General features: G+C 39.8%; 1 protein-coding gene across 1 annotated transcript in view; it reads right to left on the bottom strand.

The window, feature by feature from the left end:
• SPRYD3 (SPRY domain containing 3) overlaps nt 1-2435 on the bottom strand; it is a 76431-nt gene extending 73996 nt beyond the window's left edge. The window contains exons 1-2 of the mRNA XM_053708327.1: nt 2347-2435; nt 894-1029 (exon numbers count right to left, since the gene is read on the bottom strand). Of these exons, the coding sequence (XP_053564302.1) occupies nt 894-1021 (128 nt within the window). The 5' untranslated portion in view covers nt 1022-1029; nt 2347-2435. The remainder of the gene's footprint in view (nt 1-893; nt 1030-2346) is intronic.
• Nucleotides 2436-26062: the final 23627 nt, after the last annotated feature.

The raw sequence follows: 26062 nt of genomic DNA, 5'->3' as shown, positions 1-26062 counted from the left end.
TTTACAGCATATGACAAGAAAGCACAATTAATACATACGTATCATATTTCATTCTGCTCAGACCCCCCCCCCCCAGACATATTTATGTTATAAGAACATCAACCAAAACACACTCCTAAAAGGGAAGATAAATTAAAATAAATTCTATTATACATATGAAACAATGTTTACATTACTCAAACCAAATTCAACTGATAATGAATCTAAGAGAAAATGCTCATTTGTACACAACTCATCCCTAGGGATTAAGTACTCATTAGCTGATATTGACAACTCCCAAAGCTCTATTGATGGACAGACTTGTCCCACAAGCAAAAATGAGTAGGTAAGGAACACACATTTTTTTGTAAAGAAAAAAATAACTAAAATACATTCATGACAACCACATTTATATTCTACAAAAATGACTAACACACCTTTAGGAGCAGTGTACACACTATTTGTCACATAGATGTCAAACAGGAAATGTAATAATCAACACTGAAGTGGCCATAACTAATATAATTCAGCATGATCTCTATTTATATATTTATCATCTTACTCATTAAATGACTAAACGTTTATAGAATCAGGAACTAAATACCACACTGGCCTAAAACAAAGCCAAAATTACATTATATATATATATATATATATATATATATATATATATATATATATATATATATATATATATATATATATATATATATATATATATATATATACATACATACACATAGCCAAAAGCTAGGACGTTATTTAACATGCGATTATATTTTACAATTACATGATTATAATTTAATAAAACAAGAGCAACAGCTAAGATGCCTAGTTGTAAGGATGCGTATACATAACCTTGGTTATCTATACATAAAAATAAGAAATGGAAAGAAAGGGTAAACATAACCTACCTGAGTATATCCCCGTCTACTACTATGTGCTTAGCTCTCTCTTGGTATCGAACAGCTCGCACTTCACGAATCTCACGAATTCGCCGTCTCCAATTGAGAAATCGATAATGAAGATTCAAGTCATCCATGTCTTAATCTGTAGAAACAAGTAAGTTTTAATAATATGTAGGTGGGAAAAAAAATATATATTACAAAATATTGCATATCCTCTTTAGGTTCTCAAAGGGGCTTAGCATTATTTAATTATAAACTGTATTTCTCCATGATATTTAATAATTACCAACTAATATTTATCTTATAATTGTACTGTATACCTTGTCTTTCAGGGCAGGGTTAGAATAACACACCAACCTAATCTTTTCTTTTAATACTTAAAGGGACACTGAACCCAAATTTTTTCTTTCATGATTCAGATAGAGCATGCAATTTTAAGCAACTTTCTAATTTACTCCTATTAACAATTTTTCTTCGTTCACTTGCTATCTTTATTTGAAAAAGAAGGCATCTAAGCTTATTTTTTGTTTCAGGACTCTGGACAGCAGTTTTTTATTGGTGGATGAATTTATCCACCAATCTGCAAGAATAACCCAAGTTATTCACCAAAAATGGGCCGGCATCTAAACTTACATTCTTGCATTTCAAATAAAGATACCAAGAGAAGGAAGAAAATTTAATAATAGGAGTAAATTAGAAATTTGCTTAAAATTGCATGCTCTATCTGAATCACAAAAGAAGAAATTTGAGTTCAGTGTCCCTTTAAAGGGAAATATTGTATCCCCTTGGCTAACAGAACGGTTGGCAGGGCACAGCAATAGAGAGAACCTTGTCAACTAAGACAGAATTTTAATACCATTATTAATTAGAAATGTAATGAATAGTTATTAGGAATTTTAACACTTCCTTTATTTAAAAGCACCAGGAGGAATTCCTAGGGAAATAAACAAGACAGAGGCGATTTGGGAAATGTTACACTGAGGAAGAATGAATGCTACACACTGCATTCCTTATTTGAAAACTGGGTTAGCAATATCCACTGTAATTCCATTTAACCCAGTTTTGCAAAACGTTTACACCTACGTCCGAGCCTCAGAACATAACAGACATATGGGATCTATTACCAAATAACAGAGCACGATCTGCTGCCTCTCCTGCTTAGACCACATTTGGAGACATCGCTTCTATATTTTAGCCGATCCGCGTTTCCCCATAAATCACTACAGCCGTGACGTACTATAGATTCTAGCTCCAAACCATCCGGTTGATTCCTTCCTGAGATGATCTACTCATATACCATCGGTTTATATCATATTCTCAAAAATGTGAGGGCGTTTACATCACATATAGACTACTAACAAATCACTAAGACACGATCTTTTATCCGTATATCGTTAATGGTACTGTAACAGTTTCTCATCTCACACACACTGTATGCTGTTGTCACATCTTCTCTTACCTTCCGCCATGGATACCTTCAAGGTAGTAGCTAGGTCCCTTCCAGCTGAAGGACCTGTGATGTCACTAGTCACATGACTGAGGTGATCACATGGTAAAAGTGCTACAGATTCAGAAGGAATTTGGGCTTAGATGAATCGCTTGGGATGTATATTTGCTTATCTAGTTAAAGTGACAGTCTACACTAATAATAAAGTTACATTGTTATTTTCTCTTAAAGGCTGCATGGAGCGCAAATCGTTTTGTTCTTTTATGACTTGTTCCCTTTGAGAAGAACAAGGAACCTTGAACATATGGTGTGTGAAAGAGAGGAGACAGGGGCATAACTCGAACCCACAGGGCCCAGGTGCAAGAATATAAGAAGCCCCCCCCCCCCCCCAAAAAAAGTGAATTTAATACTTTTTTTTTTTTTTTTCTTAACACAGAAAAAAAATGTGAATCAGATTACATGTCTGCAAAAGGAGGTACCCTGTGCCCACAGTCTGTGAGATGGTCTGACGGACCCCTTATTACTAGGCTTACCAGAAGTCCCACTTTTACTGGGATTGTCCCGGTTTGGAGGCGCTGTCCCAGTGTCCCACCCAGTTGTTCATTCTGTCCCACTACGGTTGCCATCTCAAGGTTTCAAATCATGTGTCTGGGTTTCAGACCACCTGAAACCCAGACACATTATTCAAAACAACTGGACTGTGGCTCTCCAGCATAGTTGGATGCTGGTACTTTGTTACATACAGCCCTGCTTAGCTTAACGTTCGTGTCCTTCAAAGTTGACATTTAGTAATACAGGCTGAGTGAGCAGCATAGGGTTTTTTAATTTTGTAGTACTACTTGGTTTATTTTTCTAAGAATTTAACACCCCCGACCCCTGGTGACATTGCCGGTGATACACCTTTAGGGGAATCATGTGGGTATGAATAGGAAGTACAGACAGGCAGGATTTTTGGCGTGGATTTTGCTTTACTTCATGCAGGTTAGCATTTTGGCTATAATCTTCCTGCATTATGGTATAGAGTAGCCTCTTAAACAGCTTTAGCAGGTACGTGCTTCTTTTTTACTTATTTTATTCAATGTATTTATACCTTATCAGTATCCAGTTCTGTTCCTTAATTAAACACATAAAACACATATTACACTGCAGATATTAAATTGTGAAATTGATAATTATGAAAGTGATAATTATGCTTGATGTTTGGCATTATTTAGAATCTGAGATTCAGATTAATGATTTATTTGCCATGACAACGTAATGGTACCTTTTTCACTAGGGGGTGGTGTTATGGTCTATTTAAACTGTGTGATTCATTTGTTTGACTGAGGAAGGGTAGAGTATCCACGAAACATTACACACATAAAAGCTACTAATTTAAAAAGACCGGTAATTGCCACGCCACCTTGACCACGCTCCTGACCACACCCCCACTGGCACCGCACCAGGTGGTCCCAGTTTCACCTCTAAAAATTATGGTAAGCCTACTTATTACTGTATATAGTGACACTGTTTAACCCACCAGTACTGTATATAGTGAGTCTGTGACACAGTCTGTAATCTGCCGGTGAGATGGCTGGCCTGACCCTACCCACCCCAGTACTTTATAAAGTGACCCTAGTCTGTGACATAGTCCAGCCCCCCCATACTGTATATAGTGGAACTATATAGTGACACTGCTTACCCCCTCCCCCCATGCTGTAGTAACAAGGTTTGTAATTTGCTGGTTTCACAAACATACACACACACATAAATGCATAAATACACACACAGTCACACAAAAACATAAACAGCAATGGGTAAAACAGAAACACTAACTCCTGCAGTCAGAGACACCAGTGAAGCATCATGTCACACTCACATGATATCAGTGCAGGCAGTGGTAGGACAACGTTTTTTATTAAAAATAAATACTTTTTTTTTAATTTACTTTATTTGAAGCTGGGCCCCCACCCTTGGGGGCCCAGTCGCAATTGCGACCTCTGCACCCCCTGTAGTTTCGCCCCTGAGTGGAGACAAAGCGCCTGAAAATATCGTTTTATTTAATTTGTAATATAAGAATATGATAGATTCTGAATGAGGAGCTAAAGAATGAATGTGTTTGCACGTTTTGTAGGTCTTCGGAAAAGGATTGATGACAAAATTAAAATTACCGTAATTAGAGCGTTCTAAATCCCCCTATAAAACTGGAGTCAAGCTATCAGACAGGTCACAAATTCAAGTCAAGCTATCAGACACTGTTTTGCTATCATACAGAGCTAAACTTCCCCTTTACCCATATATGTATGACACAGCTATTAATAGTCATAGGAAAATAAGTGACCAGGCCCGGACTGACCAGGGCATACCGGGCAAATGCCCGGTGGGCCGCTGGTTACCTTAGCCCCGCCCTCCATTACCACACACACTGAATGCTTTCAGTCTTTGGCTCTGAGCCTCTTACTTTGACCCAAAATTGTATTTATTGTTGTGACATGATGATGTAGCTGTAATATGGTGTGGCTGTTGGGCCGCTGGATACCTTAGCCCCGCACACAAATAGATCATTAACTTCTTTTTGGCATAAAATGTGTTACTGTGCAATACTCCAGTCCAGTCCCACTGCAGCCCCTCTCTTTCACATGTCATGATGACACAGACAGTACACGTGTATTGTGTACAGCCTGTAGACAGTGATACTGACTCAGTTAGTAACATCATGTGTGGGTCAACTCAAGCTGAAGCACACAGCGATGAGCAGTGCGGCTGTACATTACGTGTGCACTGTCTGCGTCATCATCACATGTGGGAGAGAGGGGCCTCAGTGGGACTGGATTGGACTGGAGTACGGCTTGCGGCTTGCCCCAAAAAGTTTTGTGAGTGAGCCAGAGCCTGGCATGGTGAGTACATGTAACGTAGGACCTACAGATTTGTACACACATGTCACATGTTGCCCTTAGTGAGCTGCAGGCCGGACGGGAGTCGGGGGACATTGCATGTGCCATGCTTGTTACGCGGTGCACTGTGCAGAAGCATTGCCTGTCTGTGAAGGCTAACAGTCGCCGATCAGACCTCCTGTTAAGACAGAAGAAGGTCAAGTAAGTGTCGTTGAAGCTGGGGACTGGAGTAAAGTTAGGATGTTCCTTTTGGCTATAGTGTGACAGTGACAGTGTTACTTCATTCAAAATAAAAATAAATAAAAAAAATTTAAAGATGTCATGGATGTATACCTTATTACCTTTGCCTGCCCAAAGCAAAAGAGATTGTGGGGATTAGGAATGATTGTGATTAAAAAATGTATATCTGGAGCTAAAGATCATTTTTGTTATGTCCTCATGAGTCTCCAGATATATATTTTTTCAATCACAACCATTCCTCACAATCTCTTTTGTTTTTTTGTCCCTGTATTATATACTGTTACACTTATTTAGACAGTAGGTTTTGTTTTGGCTTTTATGTCTATTTATATACACAATAATTAAGTCATCTTTTTAATTAATATGTTGTGGCATAGTATAATGGGATGCTATTTTATTGCATATGTTAAATTTATTTCTTGCATTGCTGTGTCACCACTGAGTGCATTTATGAGTTACAAGATTGCCTTATTAAATAGTGATATGTGCTTAATTTTCATCCTTGTCCTCAGATATTTTAAAAAAGTTGCATGTACCTTACACAATAAGATATATGTGTGCCGTATTCCAAGATGGCTGACTTTGTGACAGTTATACAGTATGTGCTTTTCAAGATAGCTACAGTATACGGAAGCCTTCAGTACCTGCACTGCACTTATTTCTAAGATGTCTGTTTCTGTCTACGCTAGGATTTACTTTCACTTTAATCATGATAGAAAAGTAACTGCTTTATCCAAGGTGGCCTTAAAGGGATAGAAAGTTCAAAATTGATATAGCAGCATTTTTGCAATATAATGCCATTAGCAAAAATGCTTCTAGTAAAAGTTATTACTGGTCTTTAGCAGCAAACGCACATATGGTTTGAGGGCCTGTTTAATCTCCACACCTTCTCAGGGAGTCAGCAGGGACAGAACACACATCACTGCCAGGTCTCTAAGCTTGAATACTTATGTACAGGCCCTTGTTTTTGCTGTGTTTTTTAATATTTTTCTTTTCAAACCAACCAATTCACAAAATATAACAAATATGACAAGTATAATATATACAGTTAAATAAGAAATGTGGGAGGGTGGGGTGGAGTGGGCTGCTTTGCCTAAAAATGCCCGGGCCAATTTTTGGTCCCAGTCTGGCCCTGTAAGTGACTGATAGATTGACTAGTGTTTTAGACCGTCTAAAACACTTGTCAATCTATCAGGCACTTATTTTCCTAAGACTATCAATAGCTGTGTCATACATATATGGGTAAAGGGGAAGTTTAGCGTCCGCATTTTTGGTTCAGCAACTGAGTACCTCTTGCTAATTGGGGGGTAAATGTAGCCACCTTTCAGCAAGCGCTACCCAGGGCCTGAACCAAGGACCGGTCATTTCAGACAAAAACTTCCCCAAAAGACCAGAGCATTTTTAGCATTTTTGCCATCACTACATTTAAACATAAATAGAGCCTTTTTTATATTTACCTATCAAAACTATATATATTTTTTTTAGTAAACAACCCAAAGTATTAATCTAGGCCCATTTTGGTATATTTCATGCCACCATTTCACCGCCAAATGCGATCAAATAAAAAAAACGTTAACTTTTTCACAATTTTAGGTTTATCACTAAAATTATTTAAAAACAGCTTGTGCAATCATGGCACAAATGTTTGTAAATGCTTCTCTGGGATCCCCTTTGCTCAGAAATAGCAGACATATGGCTTTGGCATTGCTTTTTGGTAATTAGAAGGCCACTAAATGCCGCTGCACACCACACTTGTATTACACCCAGCAGTGAAGGGGTTAATTAGGTAGCTTGTAGGGTTAATTTTAACTTTAGTGTAGAGATCATCCTCCCACCTGACACATCCCACCCCCTGATCCCTCCCTGACCCCCCTTAAACAGTTTTCTCCCCTTTCTCACCTCACAATTGTCACCTTGTCACTGCCATCTTAATTACTGGCAGAAAGTCTGCCAGTATGAAAATAAGCCTTTTTTAAAAAAAAAAAATAATAATAAAAAATATATATATATATATATATATATATATATTTGGTGCAGTGTAGGTTCCCCCCTAACCCCCAACCTCCCTGACCCCCCCCCCCCCCCCCAAAAAAAAGCTCTCTAACCCTCCCCCCCTCTGCCTATTTGCCGCCATCTTAGGTACTGGCAGCTGTCTGCCAGTACCCAGTTTGCTGCAAATTTGGCTATTTAAAAAAAATAAAAGACACATTTTTTTCCTCATTGCCCCTACTCCCTCCTTCCCCCTCAATGATGCATATATATATATATATATTTTTTACTCCCTGTAGCGTGGTCAAGCGGTCTCAACAACTCCCGCCCCCTCCAGCGATGAGCCGCGCACCCGCCTCCCTCCTTACCATCCCACCCACCAATGATGGGCACCACCGATGTCCGATGCATGCATCGGTAACTCTGCAATTCAAATCACTCCCCCACCTTCCTTTTGAGGATGCCCCACAGGGTGTACAGGGTACGTCGCTGGTCCTTAAGGGCATAACGACCAGCAACGTACAGGGTACGGCGCTGGTCGTTAAGGGGTTAAGCAACTTTCTAATTTACTCCTATTATCAATTTTTCTTCATTCTATTGGTATCTTTATTTGAAAAAGCAGGAATCTAAGCTTAGGAGCCGGACCATTTTTGGTTCAGCACCTAGGTAGCACTTGATGATTGGTGGCTAAACGTAAAAGCGCTATCCAGGGTGCTGAACCAAAAATATTCTGGCTCCTAAGCTTATATTCCTGCTTTATCAAATAAAGATAGAAAGAGAACGAAAGAAAAAATGATAATATCAGTAAATTAGAAAGTTGCTTAAAATTGCATGCTCTATCTGAATCATGAAAGAAAAAAATTTGAGTTTAGTATCCCTTTAAGGTTAAAAGCAAAAACTTCTGTTGTGCCGATACATTTTCACTGCAGCTATCTCACACAATGACTCCTCTACAATATAACAACATTATGGTAACTTTTTACTGTTGCATTTTAAAAATATTGGGTACCTAATGCCATTCAAATTGCAAAAAATAGTCATTTTCCAGCACATTCACTTAGGGTTAAAAAACAAAAATCACACTGTGCCAATACATTTTCACTGCAACTATCTCACACAATGATCCCTCTACTATATCATAAAGTATGGCGACTTTTTACTGTAGAATTTTAAAAATATTGGCTCGCTAATGGCACTTAAATTGCAAACAAAAATAGTCATTTTCCAGTACTTCACTTAGGGTTAAAGGGACAGTAAATGTAACATTATCTTAGTAACAGCTTTAAAAATCTAAAGATTTTAGAGATTTTACCCCTCAAAGTTGCACTTACCTGGTCTCCTCTCCAGGCTTTTCTGATCACGTCTTTTTTTTCAAAAGCGATTTGCGGACGCGCTGTCTAATCACAGAGCGCCTGATCATGCTATTGAACTGAATGCATCTCGCTCCTGCAACCAGACCAGAGTGGGAGCGCGCTACATTCAGTTCAATAGCGCGTGATTAGACAGCGCGCCCGCGGATCGCTTTTTAAAAAGAAGTCATGATCAGAAGAGCCTGGAGAGGAGACCAGGTAACTGCAACATTGAGGGGTAAAATCTCTAAAATCTTTAGATTTTTAAAGCTGTCTCTAAGATAATGTTACATAATTCTGCACTATGTGCAGAATTATTTAACATTATTTTTTACATTTACTGTCCCTTTAAAAACAAAATCTCTCATTGTGCCAATACATTTTCATTGCAGCTATCTCTACAATATCACAAAGTATGGGGACTTTTTACTGTGGATTTTAAAATATTGGGTCCATAATGTCACTCAAACTGCAAAAATGTCATTTATGGTTAAAAACAAAAGCTTCTATTGTGACAATAATTTTCACTGCAGTAATTGGCACAATGGGAGATTTTGTTTTTAACCCTTAGGGAAGTGCTGGAAATTACTATTTTTGCTATTTGAGTGATATTTGAAACTAAATATTTTTAAAATTCCACAGTAAAACGTCTCCATACTGTGTGATACTAACTGTAGAGGGGTCAGCGTGAGATATGTGCAGTGTATAAGTGGGACTGGAGTACCCACTTGGGCCAAAGACAGGAGTGCCCACCTTAGGGCCCGGAACTAGAGGGCTCACTTGGGCTGAAGACAAAAGCAGGATACAGGTACTTGGCAGATGCCCTCTACAGGGCATGGATACTGGAACAAGATACCAGTGCTTAGCAGATTCCCTCTGCAGGCCTAGGGTACAGGAGTAGTATAGCTGAGCTTGGCAGATGCCCTCTACAGGGCGTGGATACTGGAACAGGATACCAGTGCTTAGCAGATGCCCTCTGCAGGGCTAGGGTACAGGAACAGTATAGTGGAGCTTGGCAGATGCCCTCTACAGGGCGTGGATACTGGAACAGGATACCAGTATGTGGCAGATGCCCTATGCAGGCCTAGGGTACAGGAGCAGTTTAGCGTAGTTTGGCAGATGCCCTCTACAGGGTGTGGATACTGGAACAGGATATTTGTGCTTGGCATATGCCCTCTGCAGGGCTTGGGTACAGGAACAGGATAGCGGAGCTTGGCAGATGCCCTCTGCAGTGTGTGAATACTGGAACAGGATACCAGTGCTTAGCAGATGCCCTCTGAAGGGCTAGGGTAAAGGAACAGAATAGTGGAGATAGGCAGATGCCCTCTGCAGGGTGTGCATAATGGAACAGGACTGAAGACCAGTTAAACATAGCAGGCTAAACAGAAATAACTCTGCTCTACCCCACTGCTGTGTTTGGAGGACGTTATGTCACCTCATTGTAAGTAAGTGTCACAAGAATATATCTGTAGGTCAAACGGGCGTAGGTCACAATGACGTCTTAACACCAAATCAATCATCACAGCTCTATAGCTGGGAATGTTTTAGCTTCAACAAGTCTCATGTTCGGGTCTCAAACCTATTTCTCCAACCTCTTCAACAAGATATTTGAAAGCACTGGCTTCATCCGACTCCACAGCTGTATCTCGATTGCCTGCATTACAGAAGAGCCACCCATACAAAACTATTTTTTCTCTTAGTAGAAGGAATCTTCTTCCAGCAATAATATTAAAACTAAAATGAAAGTTATTTTTTAGAGTTTGTGAAGTTGAACCTCTGTGAGGTGATGGTTATTTGCAAAAGTACTAAAAAAAACTAACTGAAAAAGATTAGAGACCATGAACTTTACAAAGAACATAATACAAATAATGTGCTTCCACATCATCCACAAACTCACTGAGCTATTTAAATCACAGTACCGGGTGCAGACACCCAGGATGTTTTGATTTTCCTGTAGTTTGGATAATATTTGTTAGTTCATTAATGTTTATAGCTTTGTACAGTTGAAACTTCTGTTGTTAATGTTTAAATGAAGAGAATTAGTAAAGCATTAATGCCAATGAGTCCAGATTCAGCAGTAAGAGAGAGGGTAATCAGTTTGTCAGTTTTGCTTCCTGGCCAAATCATGAGAGATCAGCGTCCTGGTGGAGCATTTTTAGCATTTTTGCCATCACTACATTTAAACATAAATAGAGCCTTTTTTATATTTACCTATCAAAACTATATATTTTTTTTTAGTAAACAACCCAAAGTATTAATCTAGGCCCATTTTGGTATATTTCATGCCACCATTTCACCGCCAAATGCGATCAAATAAAAAAAAAACGTTAACTTTTTAACAATTTTAGGTTTATCACTAAAATTATTTACAAACAGCTTGTGCAATCATGGCACAAATGGTTGTATATGCTTCTCTGGGATCCCTTTTGCTCAGAAATAGCAGACATATGGCTTTGGCATTGCTTTTTGGTAATTAGAAGGCCACTAAATGCCGCTGCACACAACACTAGTATTACGCCCAGCAGTGAAGGGGTTAATTAGGTAGCTTGTAGGGTTAATTTTAACTTTAGTGTAGAGATCATCCTCCCACCTGACACATCCCACCCCCTGATCCCTCCCTGACCCCCCTTAAACAGTTTTCTTCCCTTTCTCACCTCACAATTGTCACCTTGTCACTGCCATCTTAATTACTGGCAGAAAGTCTGTCAGTATGAAAATAAGCCTTTTAAAAAAAAAAAAAATATATATATATATATATTTGGTGCAGTGTAGGTTCCCCCCTAACCCCCAACCTCCCTGACCCCCCCCCCCCAAAAAGCTCTCTAACCCTCCCCCCCTCTGCCTATTTGCCGCCATTTTAGGTAGTGGCAGCTGTCTGCCAGTACCCAGTTTGCTGCAAATTTGGCTATTTAAAAAAAATAAAAGACACATTTTTTTCCTCATTGCCCCTACTCCCTCCTTCCCCCTCAATGATGCAGATATATTTTTATTTATTTTTTTCTCCCTGTAGCGTGGCCAAGCGGTCTCAACAATTTCCGCCCCCTCCAGCGATGAGCCGCGCACCCGCCTCCCTCCTTACCATCCCACCCACCAATGATGGGCACCACCGCTGTCCGATGCATGCATCGGTAACTCTGCAATTCAAATCACTCCCCCCACCTTCCTTTTGAGGATGCCCCACAGGGTGTACAGGGTACGTCGCTGGTCCTTAAGGGCATAACGACCAGCGACGTACAGGGTTCGGCGCTGGTCGTTAAGGGGTTAAGAAACTTTCTAATTTACTCCTATTATCAATTTTTCTTCATTCTATTGGTATCTTTATTTGAAAAAGCAGGAATCTAAGCTTAGGAGCCGGCCCATTTTTAGTTCAGCACCTAGGTAGTGTTTGATGATTGGTGGCTAAACGTAAAAGCGCTATCCAGGGTGCTGAACCAAAAATATTCTGGCTCCTAAGCTTATATTCCTGCTTTATCAAATAAAGATAGAAAGAGAACGAAAGAAAAAAATGATAATAGGAGTAAATTAGAAAGTTGCTTAAAATTGCATGCTCTATCTGAATCATGAAAGAAAAAAATTTGAGTTTAGTGTCCCTTTAAGGTTAAAAGCAAAAACTTCTGTTGTGCCGATATATTTTCACTGCGGCTATCTCACACAATGACTCCTCTACAATATAACAACATTATGGTAACTTTTTACTTTTTACTGTTGCATTTTAAAAATATTGGGTACCTAATGCCATTCAAATTGCAAAAAATAGTCATTTTCCAGCACATTCACTTAGAGTTAAAAAACAAAAATCACACTGTGCCAATACATTTTCACTGCAACTATCTCACACAATGATCCCTCTAAAAATATTGGCTCGCTAATGGCACTTAAATTGCAAACAAAAATAGTCATTTTCCAGTACTTCACTTAGGGTTAAAGGGACAGTAAATGTAACATTATCTTAGTAACAGCTTTAAAAATCTAAAGATTTTAGAGATTTTACCCCCCTCAAAGTTGCACTTACCTGGTCTCCTCTCCAGGCTTTTCTGATCACGTCTATTTTTTCAAAAGCGATTTAGGGACGCGCTGTCTAACCACAGAGCGCCTGATCATGCTATTGAACTGAATGCATCTCGCTCCTGCAACCAGACCAGAGTGGGAGTGCGCTACATTCAGTTCAATAGCGCGTGATTAGACAGCGCGCCCGCGGAGCGCTTTTTAAAAAGAAGACATGATCAGAAGAGCCTGGAGAGGAGACCAGGTAACTGCAACATTGAGGGGTAAAATCTCTAAAATCTTTGGGCCTAGATTTAGAGTTCGGCGGTAGCCGTCAAAACCAGCGTTAGAGGCTCCTAACGCTGGTTTTGGGCGCCCGCTGGTATTTGGAGTCAGTGATTAAAGGGTCTAACGCTCACTTTACAGCCGCGACTTTTCCATACCGCAGATCCCCCTACGCCATTTGCGTAGCCTATCTTTTCAATGGGATCTTCCTAACGCCGGTATTTAGAGTCGTTTCTGCAGTGAGCGTTAGAGCTCTAACGACAAGATTCCAGCCGCCTGAAAATAGCAGGAGTTAAGAGCTTTCTGGCTAACGCCGGTTTATAAAGCTCTTAACTACTGTACCCTAAAGTACACTAACACCCATAAACTACCTATGTACCCCTAAACCGAGGTCCCCCCACATCGCCGCCACTCGATTAAAAATTTTAACCCCTAATCTGCCGACCGCCACCTACGTTATACTTATGTACCCCTAATCTGCTGCCCCTAACACCGCCGACCCCTGTATTATATCTATTAACCCCTAACTTGCCCCCCACAACGTCGCCGCAAGCTACTTAAAATAATTAACCCCTAATCTTCCGACCGCAAATCGCCGCCACCTACGTTATCCCTATGTACCCCTAATCTGCTACCCCTAACATCGCCGACCCCTATGTTATATTTATTAACCCCTAATCTGCCCCCCACAACGTCGCCGACACCTACCTACACTTATTAACCCCTAATCTGCCGAGCGGACCTGAGCGCTACTATAATAAAGTTATTAACCCCTAATCCGCCTCACTAACCCTATCATAAATAGTATTAACCCCTAATCTGCCCTCCCTAACATCGCCGACACCTACCTTCAATTATTAACCCCTAATCTGCCGACCGGAGCTCACCGCTATTCTAATAAATGTATTAACCCCTAAAGCTAAGTCTAACCCTAACACTAACACCCCCCTAAGTTAAATATAATTTTTATCTAACGAAATAAATTAACTCTTATTAAATAAATAATTCCTATTTAAAGCTAAATACTTACCTGTAAAATAAATCCTAATATAGCTACAATATAATTTATAATTATATTATAGCTATTTTAGGATTAATATTTATTTTACAGGCAACTTTGTAATTATTTTAACCAGGTACAATAGCTATTAAATAGTTACCTAGTTAAAATAATAACAAATTTACCTGTAAAATAAATCCTAACCTAAGATATAATTAAACCTAACACTACCCTATCAATAAAATAATTAAATAAACTACCTACAATTACCTACAATTAACCTAACACTACACTATCAATAAATTAATTAAACACAATTGCTACAAATAAATAAAATTAAATAAACTATCTAAAGTACAAAAAATAAAAAAGAACTAAGTTACAGAAAATAATAAAATATTTACAAAGATAAGAAAAATATTACAACAATTTTAAACTAATTACACCTACTCTAAGCCCCCTAATAAAATAACAAAGCCCCCCAAAATAAAAAATTCCCTACCCTATTCTAAAATACAAATATTACAAGCTCTTTTACCTTACCAGCCCTGAACAGGGCCCTTTGCGGGGCATGCCCCAAGAATTTCAGCTCTTTTGCCTGTAAAAAAAAACATACAATACCCCCCCCCAACATTACAACCCACCACCCACATACCCCTAATCTAACCCAAACCCCCCTTAAATAAACCTAACACTACCCCCCTGATGATCTTCCTACCTTGTCTTCACCATGCCAGGTTCACCGATCCGTCCTGGCTCCAAGATCTTCATCCAACCCAAGCGGGGGCTAGACATCCACTGAAGAAGTCCAGAAGAGGGTCCAAAGTCTTCCTCCTATCCGGCAAGAAGAGGACATCCGGACCGGCAAACATCTTCTCCAAGCGGCATCTTCTATCTTCTTCCATCCGATGACGACCGGCTCCATCTTGAAGACCTCCAGCGCGGATCCATCCTCTTCTTCCGACGACTAGACGACGAATGACGGTTCCTTTAAGGGACGTCATCCAAGATGGCGTCCCTCGAATTCCGATTGGCTGATAGGATTCTATCAGCCAATCGGAATTAAGGTAGGAATTTTCTGATTGGCTGATGGAATCAGCCAATCAGAATATAGTTCAATCCGATTGGCTGATCCAATCAGCCAATCAGATTGAGCTCGCATTCTATTGGCTGTTCCGATCAGCCAATAGAATGCGAGCTCAATCTGATTGGCTGATTGGATCAGCCAATCGGATTGAACTTGATTCTGATTGGCTGATTCCATCAGCCAATCAGAAAATTCCTACCTTAATTCCGATTGGCTGATAGAATCCTATCAGCCAATCGGAATTCGAGGGACGCCATCTTGGATGACGTCCCTTAAAGGAACCGTCATTCGTCGTCTAGTCGTCGGAAGAAGAGGATGGATCCGCGCTGGAGGTCTTCAAGATGGAGCCGGTCGTCATCGGATGGAAGAACATAGAAGATGCCGCTTGGAGAAGATGTTTGCCGGTCCGGATGTCCTCTTCTTGCCGGATAGGAGGAAGACTTTGGACCCTCTTCTGGACTTCTTCAGTGGATGTCTAGCCCCCGCTTGGGTTGGATGAAGATCTTGGAGCCAGGACGGATCGGTGAACCTGGCATGGTGAAGACAAGGTAGGAAGATCATCAGGGGGGTAGTGTTAGGTTTATTTAAGGGGGGTTTGGGTTAGATTAGGGGTATGTGGGTGGTGGGTTGTAATGTTGGGGGGGGGGGTATTGTATGTTTTTTTTTACAGGCAAAAGAGCTGAAATTCTTGGGGCATGCCCCGCAAAGGGCCCTGTTCAGGGCTGGTAAGGTAAAAGAGCTTGTAATATTTGTATTTTAGAATAGGGTAGTGAATTTTTTATTTTGGGGGGCTTTGTTATTTTATTAGGGGGCTTAGAGTAGGTGTAATTAGTTTAAAATTGTTGTAATATTTTTCTTATGTTTGTAAATATTTTATTATTTTCTGTAACTTAGTTCTTTTTTATTTTTTGTACTTTAGATAGTTTATTTAATTTTATTTATTTGTAGCAATTGTGTTTAATTAATTTATTGATAGTGTAGTGTTAGGTTAATTGTAGGTAATTGTAGGTAGTTTATTTAATTATTTTATTGATAGGGTAGTGTTAGGTTTAATTATATCTTAGGTTAGGATTTATTTTACAGGTAAATTTGTTATTATTTTAACTAGGTAACTATTAAATAGTTCTTAACTATTTAATAGCTATTGTACCTGGTTAAAATAATTACAAAGTTGCCTGTAAAATAAATATTAATCCTAAAATAGCTATAATATAATTATAATTTATATTGTAGCTATATTAGGATTTATTTTACAGGTAAGTATTTAGCTTTAAATAGGAATCATTTATTTAATAAGAGTTAATTTATTTCGTTAGATAAAAATTATATTTAACTTAGGGGGGTGTTAGTGTTAGGGTTAGACTTAGCTTTAGGGGTTAATACATTTATTAGAATAGCGGTGAGCTCCGGTCGGCAGATTAGGGGTTAATAATTGAAGGTAGGTGTCGGCGATGTTAGGGAGGGCAGATTAGGGGTTAATACTATTTATGATAGGGTTAGTGAGGCGGATTAGGGGTTAATAACTTTATTATAGTAGCGCTCAGGTCCGCTCGGCAGATTAGGGGTTAATAAGTGTAGGCAGGTGTCGGCGACGTTGTGGGGGGCAGATTAGGGGTTAATAAATATAACATAGGGGTCGGCGATGTTAGGGCAGCAGATTAGGGGTACATAGGGATAACGTAGGTGGCGGCGGTTTACGGAGCGGCAGATTAGGGGTTAAAAGTGTAATGCAGGGGTCAGCGATAGCGGGGGCGGCAGATTAGGAGTTAATAAGTGTAAGGTTAGGGGTGTTTAGACTCGGGGTACATGTTAGGGTGTTAGGTGCAGACGTAGGAAGTGTTTCCCCATAGGAAACAATGGGGCTGCGTTAGGAGCTGAACGCTGCTTTTTTGCAGGTGTTAGGTTTTTTTTCAGCTCAAACAGCCCCATTGTTTCCTATGGGAGAATCGTGCACGAGCACGTTTTTGATGCCGGCCGCGTCCGTAAGCAACTCTGGTATCGAGAGTTGCATTTGCGGTAAAAATGCTCTACGCTCCTTTTTTGGAGCCTAACGCAGCATTTGTTTGAACTCTCGATACCAGAGTTAAATTTATGGTGCGGCCAGAAAAAAACCCGCGGAGCGTTAACAGCCCTTTTACCGCCGAACTCTAAATCTAGGCCTTAGATTTTTAAAGCTGTCGCTAAGATAATGTTACATAATTCTGCACTATGTGCAGAATTATTTAACATTATTTTTTACATTTACTGTCCCTTTAAAAACAAAATCTCTCATTGTGCCAATTTTAAAAATATTTAGTTTCAAATATCACTCAAATAGCAAAAATAGTAATTTCCAGCACTTCCCTAAGGGTTAAAAACAAAAACTTCTATTGTGACAATAATTTTCACTGCAGTAATTGGCACAATGGGAGATTTTGTTTTTAACCCTTAGGGAAGTGCTGGAAATGACTATTTTTGATATTTGAGTGATATTTGAAACTAAATATTTTTAAAATTCCACAGTAAAATGTCTTCATACTGTGTGATACTAACTGTAGAGGGGTCAGTGTGAGATATGTGCAGTGTATAAGTGGGACTGGAGTACCCACTTGGGCCAAAGACAGGAGTGCCCACCTTAGGGCCCGGAACTAGAGGGCTCACTTGGGCTGAAGACAAAAGCAGGATACAGGTACTTGGAAGATGCCCTCTACAGGGCATGGATACTGGAACAGGATACCAGTGCTTAGCAGATTCCCTCTGCAGGGCTAGGGTACAGGAACAGTATAGTGGAGCTTGGCAGATGCCCTCTACAGGGCGTGGATACTGGAACAGGATACCAGTATGTGGCAGATGCCCTATGCAGGCCTAGGGTACAGGAGCAGTTTAGCGTAGTTTGGCAGATGCCCTCTACAGGGTGTGGATACTGGAACAGGATATTTGTGCTTGACAAATGCCCTCTGCAGGGCTTGGGTACAGGAACAGGATACCAGTGCTTAGCAGATTCCCTCTGCAGGCCTAGGGTACAGGAGTAGTATAGCTGAGCTTGGCAGATGTCCTCTACAGGGCGTGGATACTGGAACAGGATACCAGTGCTTAGCAGATGCCCTCTGCAGGGCTAGGGTACAGGAACAGTATAGTGGAGCTTGGCAGATGCCCTCTACAAGGCGTGGATACTGGAACAGGATACCAGTGCTTAGCAGATGCCCTATCCAGGCCTAGGGTACAGGAGCAGTTTAGCGTAGTTTGGCAGATGCCCTCTACAGGGTGTGGATACTGGAACAGGATATTTGTGCTTGGCATATGCCCTCTGCAGGGCTTGGGTACAGGAACAGGATACCAGTGCTTAGCAGATTCCCTCTGCAGGCCTAGGGTACAGGAGTAGTATAGCTGAGCTTGGCAGATGCCCTCTACAGGGCGTGGATACTGGAACAGGATACCAGTGCTTAGCAGATGCCCTCTGCAGGGCTAGGGTACAGGAACAGTATAGTGGAGCTTGGCAGATGCCCTCTACAGGGCGTGGATACTGGAACAGGATACCAGTGCTTAGCAGATGCCCTATGCAGGCCTAGGGTACAGGAGCAGTTTAGCGTAGTTTGGCAGATGCCCTCTACAGGGTGTGGATACTGGAACAGGATATTTGTGCTTGGCATATGCCCTCTGCAGGGCTTGGGTACAGGAACAGGATAGCGAAGCTTGGCAGATGCCCTCTGCAGTGTGTGAATACTGGAACAGGATACCAGTGCTTAGCAGATGCCCTCTGAAGGGCTAGGGTAAAGGAACAGAATAGTGGAGATAGGCAGATGCCCTCTGCAGGGTGTGCATAATGGAACAGGACTGAAGACCAGTTAAACATAGCAGGCTAAACAGAAATAACTCTGCTCTACCCCACTGATGTGTTTGGAGGACGTTATGTCACCTCATTGTAAGTAAGTGTCACAAGAATAGATCTGTAGGTCAAACGGGCGTAGGTCACAATGACGTCTTAACACCAAATCAATCATCACAGCTCTATAGCTGGGAATGTTTTAGCTTCAACAAGTCTCATGTTCGGGTCTCAAACCTATTTCTCCAACCTCTTCAACAAGATATTTGAAAGCACTGGCTTCATCCAACTCCACGGTTGTATCTCGATTGCCTGCATTACAGAAGAGCCACCCATACAAAACTATTTTTTCTCTTAGTAGAAGGAATCTTCTTCCAGCAATAATATTAAAACTAAAATGAAAGTTATTTTTCAGAGTTTGTGAAGTTGAACCTCTGTGAGGTGATGGTTATTTGCAAAAGTACTAAAAAAAACTAACTGAAAAAGATTAGAGACCATGAACTTTACAAAGAACATAATACAAATAATGTGCTTCCACATCATCCACAAACTCACTGAGCTATTTAAATCACAGTACCGGGTGCAGACACCCAGGATGTTTTGATTTTCCTGTAGTTTGGATAATATTTGTTAGTTCATTAATGTTTATAGCTTTGTACAGTTGAAACTTCTGTTGTTAATGTTTAAACGAAGAGAATTAGTAAAGCATTAATGCCAATGAGTCCAGATTCAGCAGTAAGAGAGAGGGTAATCAGTTTGTCAGTTTTGCTTCCTGGCCAAATCATGAGAGATCAGCGTCCTGGTGGGGGTTAAATGAAGGCCCCCTGTATATCAGGGAAAATAATAAAATATTTAAACAAATGCAACACTAAAGTTTGTGCTAATACAGAAAGGGACTTTGGCACTGCCTTAAAGGGACATGGAACCCAAAATGTTTCTTTCATAATTTTGACAGAGAACACAATTTTAAACAACTTTCCAATTTACTTCTCTTATTTAAAGGGACATAAAACCCAATTTTTTTCTTTCATGATTCAGATAGAGAGTACAATTTTAAACAACGTTCCAATTTGCTTCTATTACCTTATTTGCTTCATTCTTTAGATATCTTTGTTGAAGAAATAGCAATGCACATGGGTGAGCCAATCACACAAGGTATCTATGTGCAGCCACCAATAAGCAGCTACCGAGCCTATCTAGATATGCTTTTCTACAAAGCATATCAAGAGAATGAAGCAAATTAGATAATAGAAGTAAATTGGAAAGTTGTTTAAAATTACGTTCTGTGTAAATCGTGAAAGAAAAAAATTGTGTTTCATGCCCCTTTAATTTGCTTCCTTCTCTTGCTATCCTTTGTTGAAAGGTTTATCTAGGCAAGCTTAGGAGCAGCAAATAACCTAGGCCTAGATTTAGAGTTTGGCGGTAGCCGTGAAAACCAGCGTTAGAGGCTCCTAACGCTGGTTTTAGGCTACCTCCGGTATTTGGAGTCACTCAAAAAAAGGTCTAACGCTCACTTTTCAGCCGCGACTTTTCCATACCGCAGATCCCCTTACGTCAATTGCGTATCCTATCTTTTCAATGGGATTTTTCTAACTCCGGTATTTAGAGTCGTGTCTGAAGTGAGCGTTAGAATTCTAACGACAAAACTCCAGCCGCAGAAAAAAGTCAGTAGTTAAGAGCTTTCTGGGCTAACGCCGGTTCATAAAGCTCTTAACTACTGTACTCTAAAGTACACTAACACCCATAAACTACCTATGTACCCCTAAACCGAGGCCCCCCCACATCGCCGCCACTCGATTACATTTTTTTAACCCCTAATCTGCTGACCGCCACCTACGTTATCCTTATGTACCCCTAATCTGCTGCCCCTAACACCGCCGACCCCTATATTATATTTATTAACCCCTAATCTGCCCCCCCTCAACGTCGCCTCCACCTGCCTACACTTATTAACCCCTAATCTGCCGAGCGGACCGCACCGCTACTATAACAAAGTTATTAACCCCTAATCCGCCTCACTAACCCTATAATAAATAGTATTAACCCCTAATCTGCCCTCCCTAACATCGCCGACACCTAACTTCAATTATTAACCCCTAATCTGCCGACCGGAGCTCACCGCTATTCTAATAAATGTATTAACCCCTAAAGCTAAGTCTAACCCTAACACTAACACCCCCCTAACTTAAATATAATTTAAATCTAACGAAATTAATTAACTCTTATTAAATAAATTATTCCTATTTAAAGCTAAATACTTACCTGTAAAATAAATCCTAATATAGCTACAATATAAATTATAATTATATTATAGCTATTTTAGGATTAATATTTATTTTACAGGTAACTTTGTATTTATTTTAACCAGGTACAATAGCTATTAAATAGTTAAGAACTATTTAATAGCTAAAATAGTTAAAATAATTACAAAATTACCTGTAAAATAAATCCTAACCTAAGTTACAATTAAACCTAACACTATACTATCATTAAATGAATTAAATAAAATACTTACAATTACCTACAATTAAACCTAACACTACATTATCAATACATTAATTAAATACAATACCTACAAATAACTACAATGAAATAAACTAACTAAAGTACAAAAAATAAAAAAGAACTAAGTTACAAAAAATAAAAAAATATTTACAAACATAAGAAAAATATTCCAACAATTTTAAACTAATTACACCTACTCTAAGCCCCCTAATAAAACAACAAAGACACCCAAAATAAAAAATGCCCTACCCTATTCTAAATTACTAAAGTTCAAAGCTCTTTTACCTTACCAGCCCTGAACAGGGCCCTTTGCGGGGCATGCCCCAAGAAGTTCAGCTCTTTTGCCTGTAAAAAAAAACATACAATACCCCCCCCCCCCCAACATTACAACCCACCACCCACATACCCCTAATCTAACCCAAACCCCCCTTAAATAAACCTAACACTAAGCCCCTGAAGATCATCCTACCTTGTCTTCACCTCACCGGGTATCACCGATCGGTCCTAGCTCCAAAATCTTCATCCAACCCAAGTGGGGGCTGGCGATCCATCATCCGGTGGCTGAAGAGGTCCAGAAGAGGCTCCAAAGTCTTCATCCTATCCGGGAAGAAGAGTAGATCCGGACCGGCAACCATCATCTTCCAAGCGGCATCTTCTATCTTCATCCGATGAGGACCGGCTCCATCCTGAAGACCTCCACCGCGGACCCATCTTCATCCGGCGACGTCCAACTGAAGAATGATGGTTCCTTTAAGGCACGTCATCCAAGATGGCGTCCCTCGAATTCCGATTGGCTGATAGGATTCTATCAGCCAATCGGAATTAAGGTAGGAATATTCTGATTGGCTGATGGAATCAGCCAATCAGAATCAAGTTCAATCCGATTGGCTGATCCAATCAGCCAATCAGATTGAGCTCGCATTCTATTGGCTGTTCCGATCAGCCAATAGAATGCAAGCTCAATCTGATTGGCTGATTGGATCAGCCAATTGGATTGATCTTGATTCTGATTGGCTGATTCCATCAGCCAATCAGAATATTCCTACCTTAATTCCGATTGGCTGATAGAATCCTATCAGCCAATCGGAATTCGAGGGACGCCATCTTGGATGACGTCCCTTAAAGGAACCGTCATTCTTCAGTTGGACATCGCTGGATGAAGATGGGTCCGCGGTGGAGGTCTTCAGGATGGAGCCGGTCCTCATCGGATGAAGATAGAAGATGCCGCTTGGAAGATGATGGTTGCCGGTCCAGATCTACTCTTCTTCCCGGATAGGATGAAGACTTTGGAGCCTCTTCTGGACCTCTTCAGCCACCGGATGATGGATCGCCAGCCCCCACTTGGGTTGGATGAAGATTTTGGAGCCAGGACCGATCGGTGATACCCGGTGAGGTGAAGACAAGGTAGGATGATCTTCAGGGGCTTAGTGTTAGGTTTATTTAAGGGGGGTTTGGGTTAGATTAGGGGTATGTGGGTGGTGGGTTGTAATGTTGGGGGGGGGGGGGTATTGTATGTTTTTTTTTACAGGCAAAAGAGCTGAACTTCTTGGGGCATGCCCCGCAAAGGGCCCTGTTCAGGGCTGGTAAGGTAAAAGAGCTTTGAACTTTAGTAATTTAGAATAGGGTAGGGCATTTTTTATTTTGGGTGTCTTTGTTATTTTATTAGGGGGCTTATAGTAGGTGTAATTAGTTTAAAATTGTTGTAATTTTTTTCTTATGTTTGTAAATATTTTTTTATTTTTTGTAACTTAGTTCTTTTTTATTTTTTGTACTTTAGTTAGTTTATTTCATTGTAGTTATTTGTAGGTATTGTATTTAATTAATGTATTGATAGTGTAGTGTTAGGTTTAATTGTAGGTAATTGTAGGTATTTTATTTAATTAATTTAATGATAGTATAGTGTTAGGTTTAATTGTAACTTAGGTTAGGATTTATTTTACAGGTAATTTTGTAATTATTTTAACTATTTTAGCTATTAAATAGTTCTTAACTATTTAATAGCTATTGTACCTGGTTAAAATAAATACAAAGTTACCTGTAAAATAAATATTAATCCTAAAATAGCTATAATATAATTATAATTTATATTGTAGCTATATTAGGATTTATTTTACAGGTAAGTATTTAGCTTTAAATAGGAATAATTTATTTAATAAGAGTTAATTAATTTCGTTAGATTTAAATTATATTTAAGTTAGGGGGGTGTTAGTGTTAGGGTTAGACTTAGCTTTAGGGGTTAATACATTTATTAGAATAGCGGTGAGCTCCGGTCGGCAGATTAGGGGTTAATAATTGAAGTTAGGTGTCGGCGATGTTAGGGAGGGCAGATTAGGGGTTAATACTATTTATTATAGGGTTAGTGAGGCGGAATAGGGGTTAATAACTTTATTATGATAGCGGTGCGGTCCGCTCGGCAGATTAGGGTTTAATAAGTGTAGGCAGGTGGAGGGGACGTTGTGGGGGGCAGATTAGGGGTTAATAAATATAATATAGGGGTCGGCGGTGTTAGGGGCAGCAGATTATGGGTACATAAGGATAATGTAAGTAGCGGCGGTTTACGGAGCGGCAGATTAGGGGTTAAAAATAATATGCAGGGGTCAGCGATAGCGGGGGCGGCAGATTAGGGGTTAATAAGTGTAAGGCTAGGGGTGTTTAGACTCGGGGTACATGTTAGGGCGTAGGAAGTGTTTCCCCATAGCAAACAATGGGGCTGCGTTAGGAGCTGAACGCGGCTTTTTTGCAGGTGTTAGGTTTTTTTTCAGCTCAAACAGCCCCATTGTTTCCTATGGGGGAATCATGCACGAGCACGTTTTTGAGGCTGGCCGCGTCCGTAAGCAACTCTGGTTTTCGAGAGTTGAAGCTGCGTTAAATATGCTCTACGCTCCTTTTTTGGAGCCTAACGCAGCCTTTATGTGGACTCTCAATACCAGAGTTATTTTTATGGTGCGGCCAGAAAAAAGCCGGCGTTAGCTACGCGGGTCCTTACCGACAAAACTCTAAATCTAGCCGCTAGATTCTAGCTGCTGATTGGTGTTTGCATATATAAACACTGATTGTGATTGGCTCACCCATGTGTTCATTTAGAAAATAGTAGTGCATTGCTGCTCCTTTAACAAATGATACCAAAAGAATGAAATAAACTATATAATAGAAGTAAATTAGAAAGTTATTTAAAACTGTATTCTCTATCTGAATTATGAAAGTTTGGGTTTCATGTCCCTTTAATACATTATAATCTCACCCATATCACTTTCCATTGTACCTCAGAAGAACATGTGACAAGGAGTTCCAGAGTTTTCTCTCTCATTAAATAATGTGGACATTCAGCCACTGTCCTTGTTATTCTATACAACACAACTATAACCCCAGCTTTAGAATTTTCCACTGAACATGTCCGCAAACCACTTTTTTTTCCCCTTCGATTATTTCCCCTAGACATTCCATTACATCATTCACCTTGTCATTTCATAGGAAAATATAATCCCACTTAATCTCATTATTAGAACCTGACATAGGGGTACATGTGCCAAACAAATAATTGCCATACTTTGGGATTTTGTCTCCATGCCAAATTTTATTTTTTAGCATTTTAAACTGTATTTACCCATGTCATCATATACACTACAGCTATACTCCCACTTCATCATATACACTACAGCTATACTCCCACTTCATCATATACACTACAGGTATACTACCACTTCATCATATACACTACAGCTATACTACCTCTTCATCATATACACTACAGCTATACTACCACTTCATCATATACACTACAGCTATACTACCACTTCATCATATACACTACAGCTATACTCCCACTTCATCATATACACTACAGCTATACTCCCACTTCATCATATACACTACAGCTATACTACCACTTCATCATATACACTACAGCTATACTACCACTTCATCATATACACTACAGCTATACTACCACTTCATCATATACACTACAGCTATACTACCACTTCATCATATACACTACAGCTATACTACCACTTCATCATATACACTACAGCTATACTCCCACTTCATCATATACACTGCAGCTATACTACCACTTCATCATATACACTACAGCTATACTACCGCTTCATCATATACACTACAGCTATACTCCCACTTCATCATATACACTGCAGCTATACTACCACTTCATCATATACACTACAGCTATACTCCCACTTCATCATATACACTACAGCTATACTCCCACTTCATCATATACACTTCAGCTATACTCCCATGTCATCATATACACTACAGCTATACTACCACTTGATCATATACACTACAGCTATACTACCACTTCATCATATACACTACAGCTATACTACCACTTCATCATATACACTACAGCTATACTACCACTTCATCATATACACTACAGCTATACTACCTCTTCATCATATACACTACAGCTATACTCCCACTTCATCATATACACTGCAGCTATACTACCACTTCATCATATACACTACAGCTATACTCCCACTTCATCATATACACTACAGCTATACTCCCACTTCATCATATACACTTCAGCTATACTACCACTTCATCATATACACTACATCTATACTCCCACTTCATCATATACAC

Source organism: Bombina bombina, chromosome 3 (assembly GCF_027579735.1).
Source record: "Bombina bombina isolate aBomBom1 chromosome 3, aBomBom1.pri, whole genome shotgun sequence".
Lineage (NCBI taxonomy): Eukaryota > Metazoa > Chordata > Amphibia > Anura > Bombinatoridae > Bombina > Bombina bombina.
Note: the sequence above shows the minus strand (reverse complement) of the source record. Positions and strands in the feature narration are given on the sequence as shown.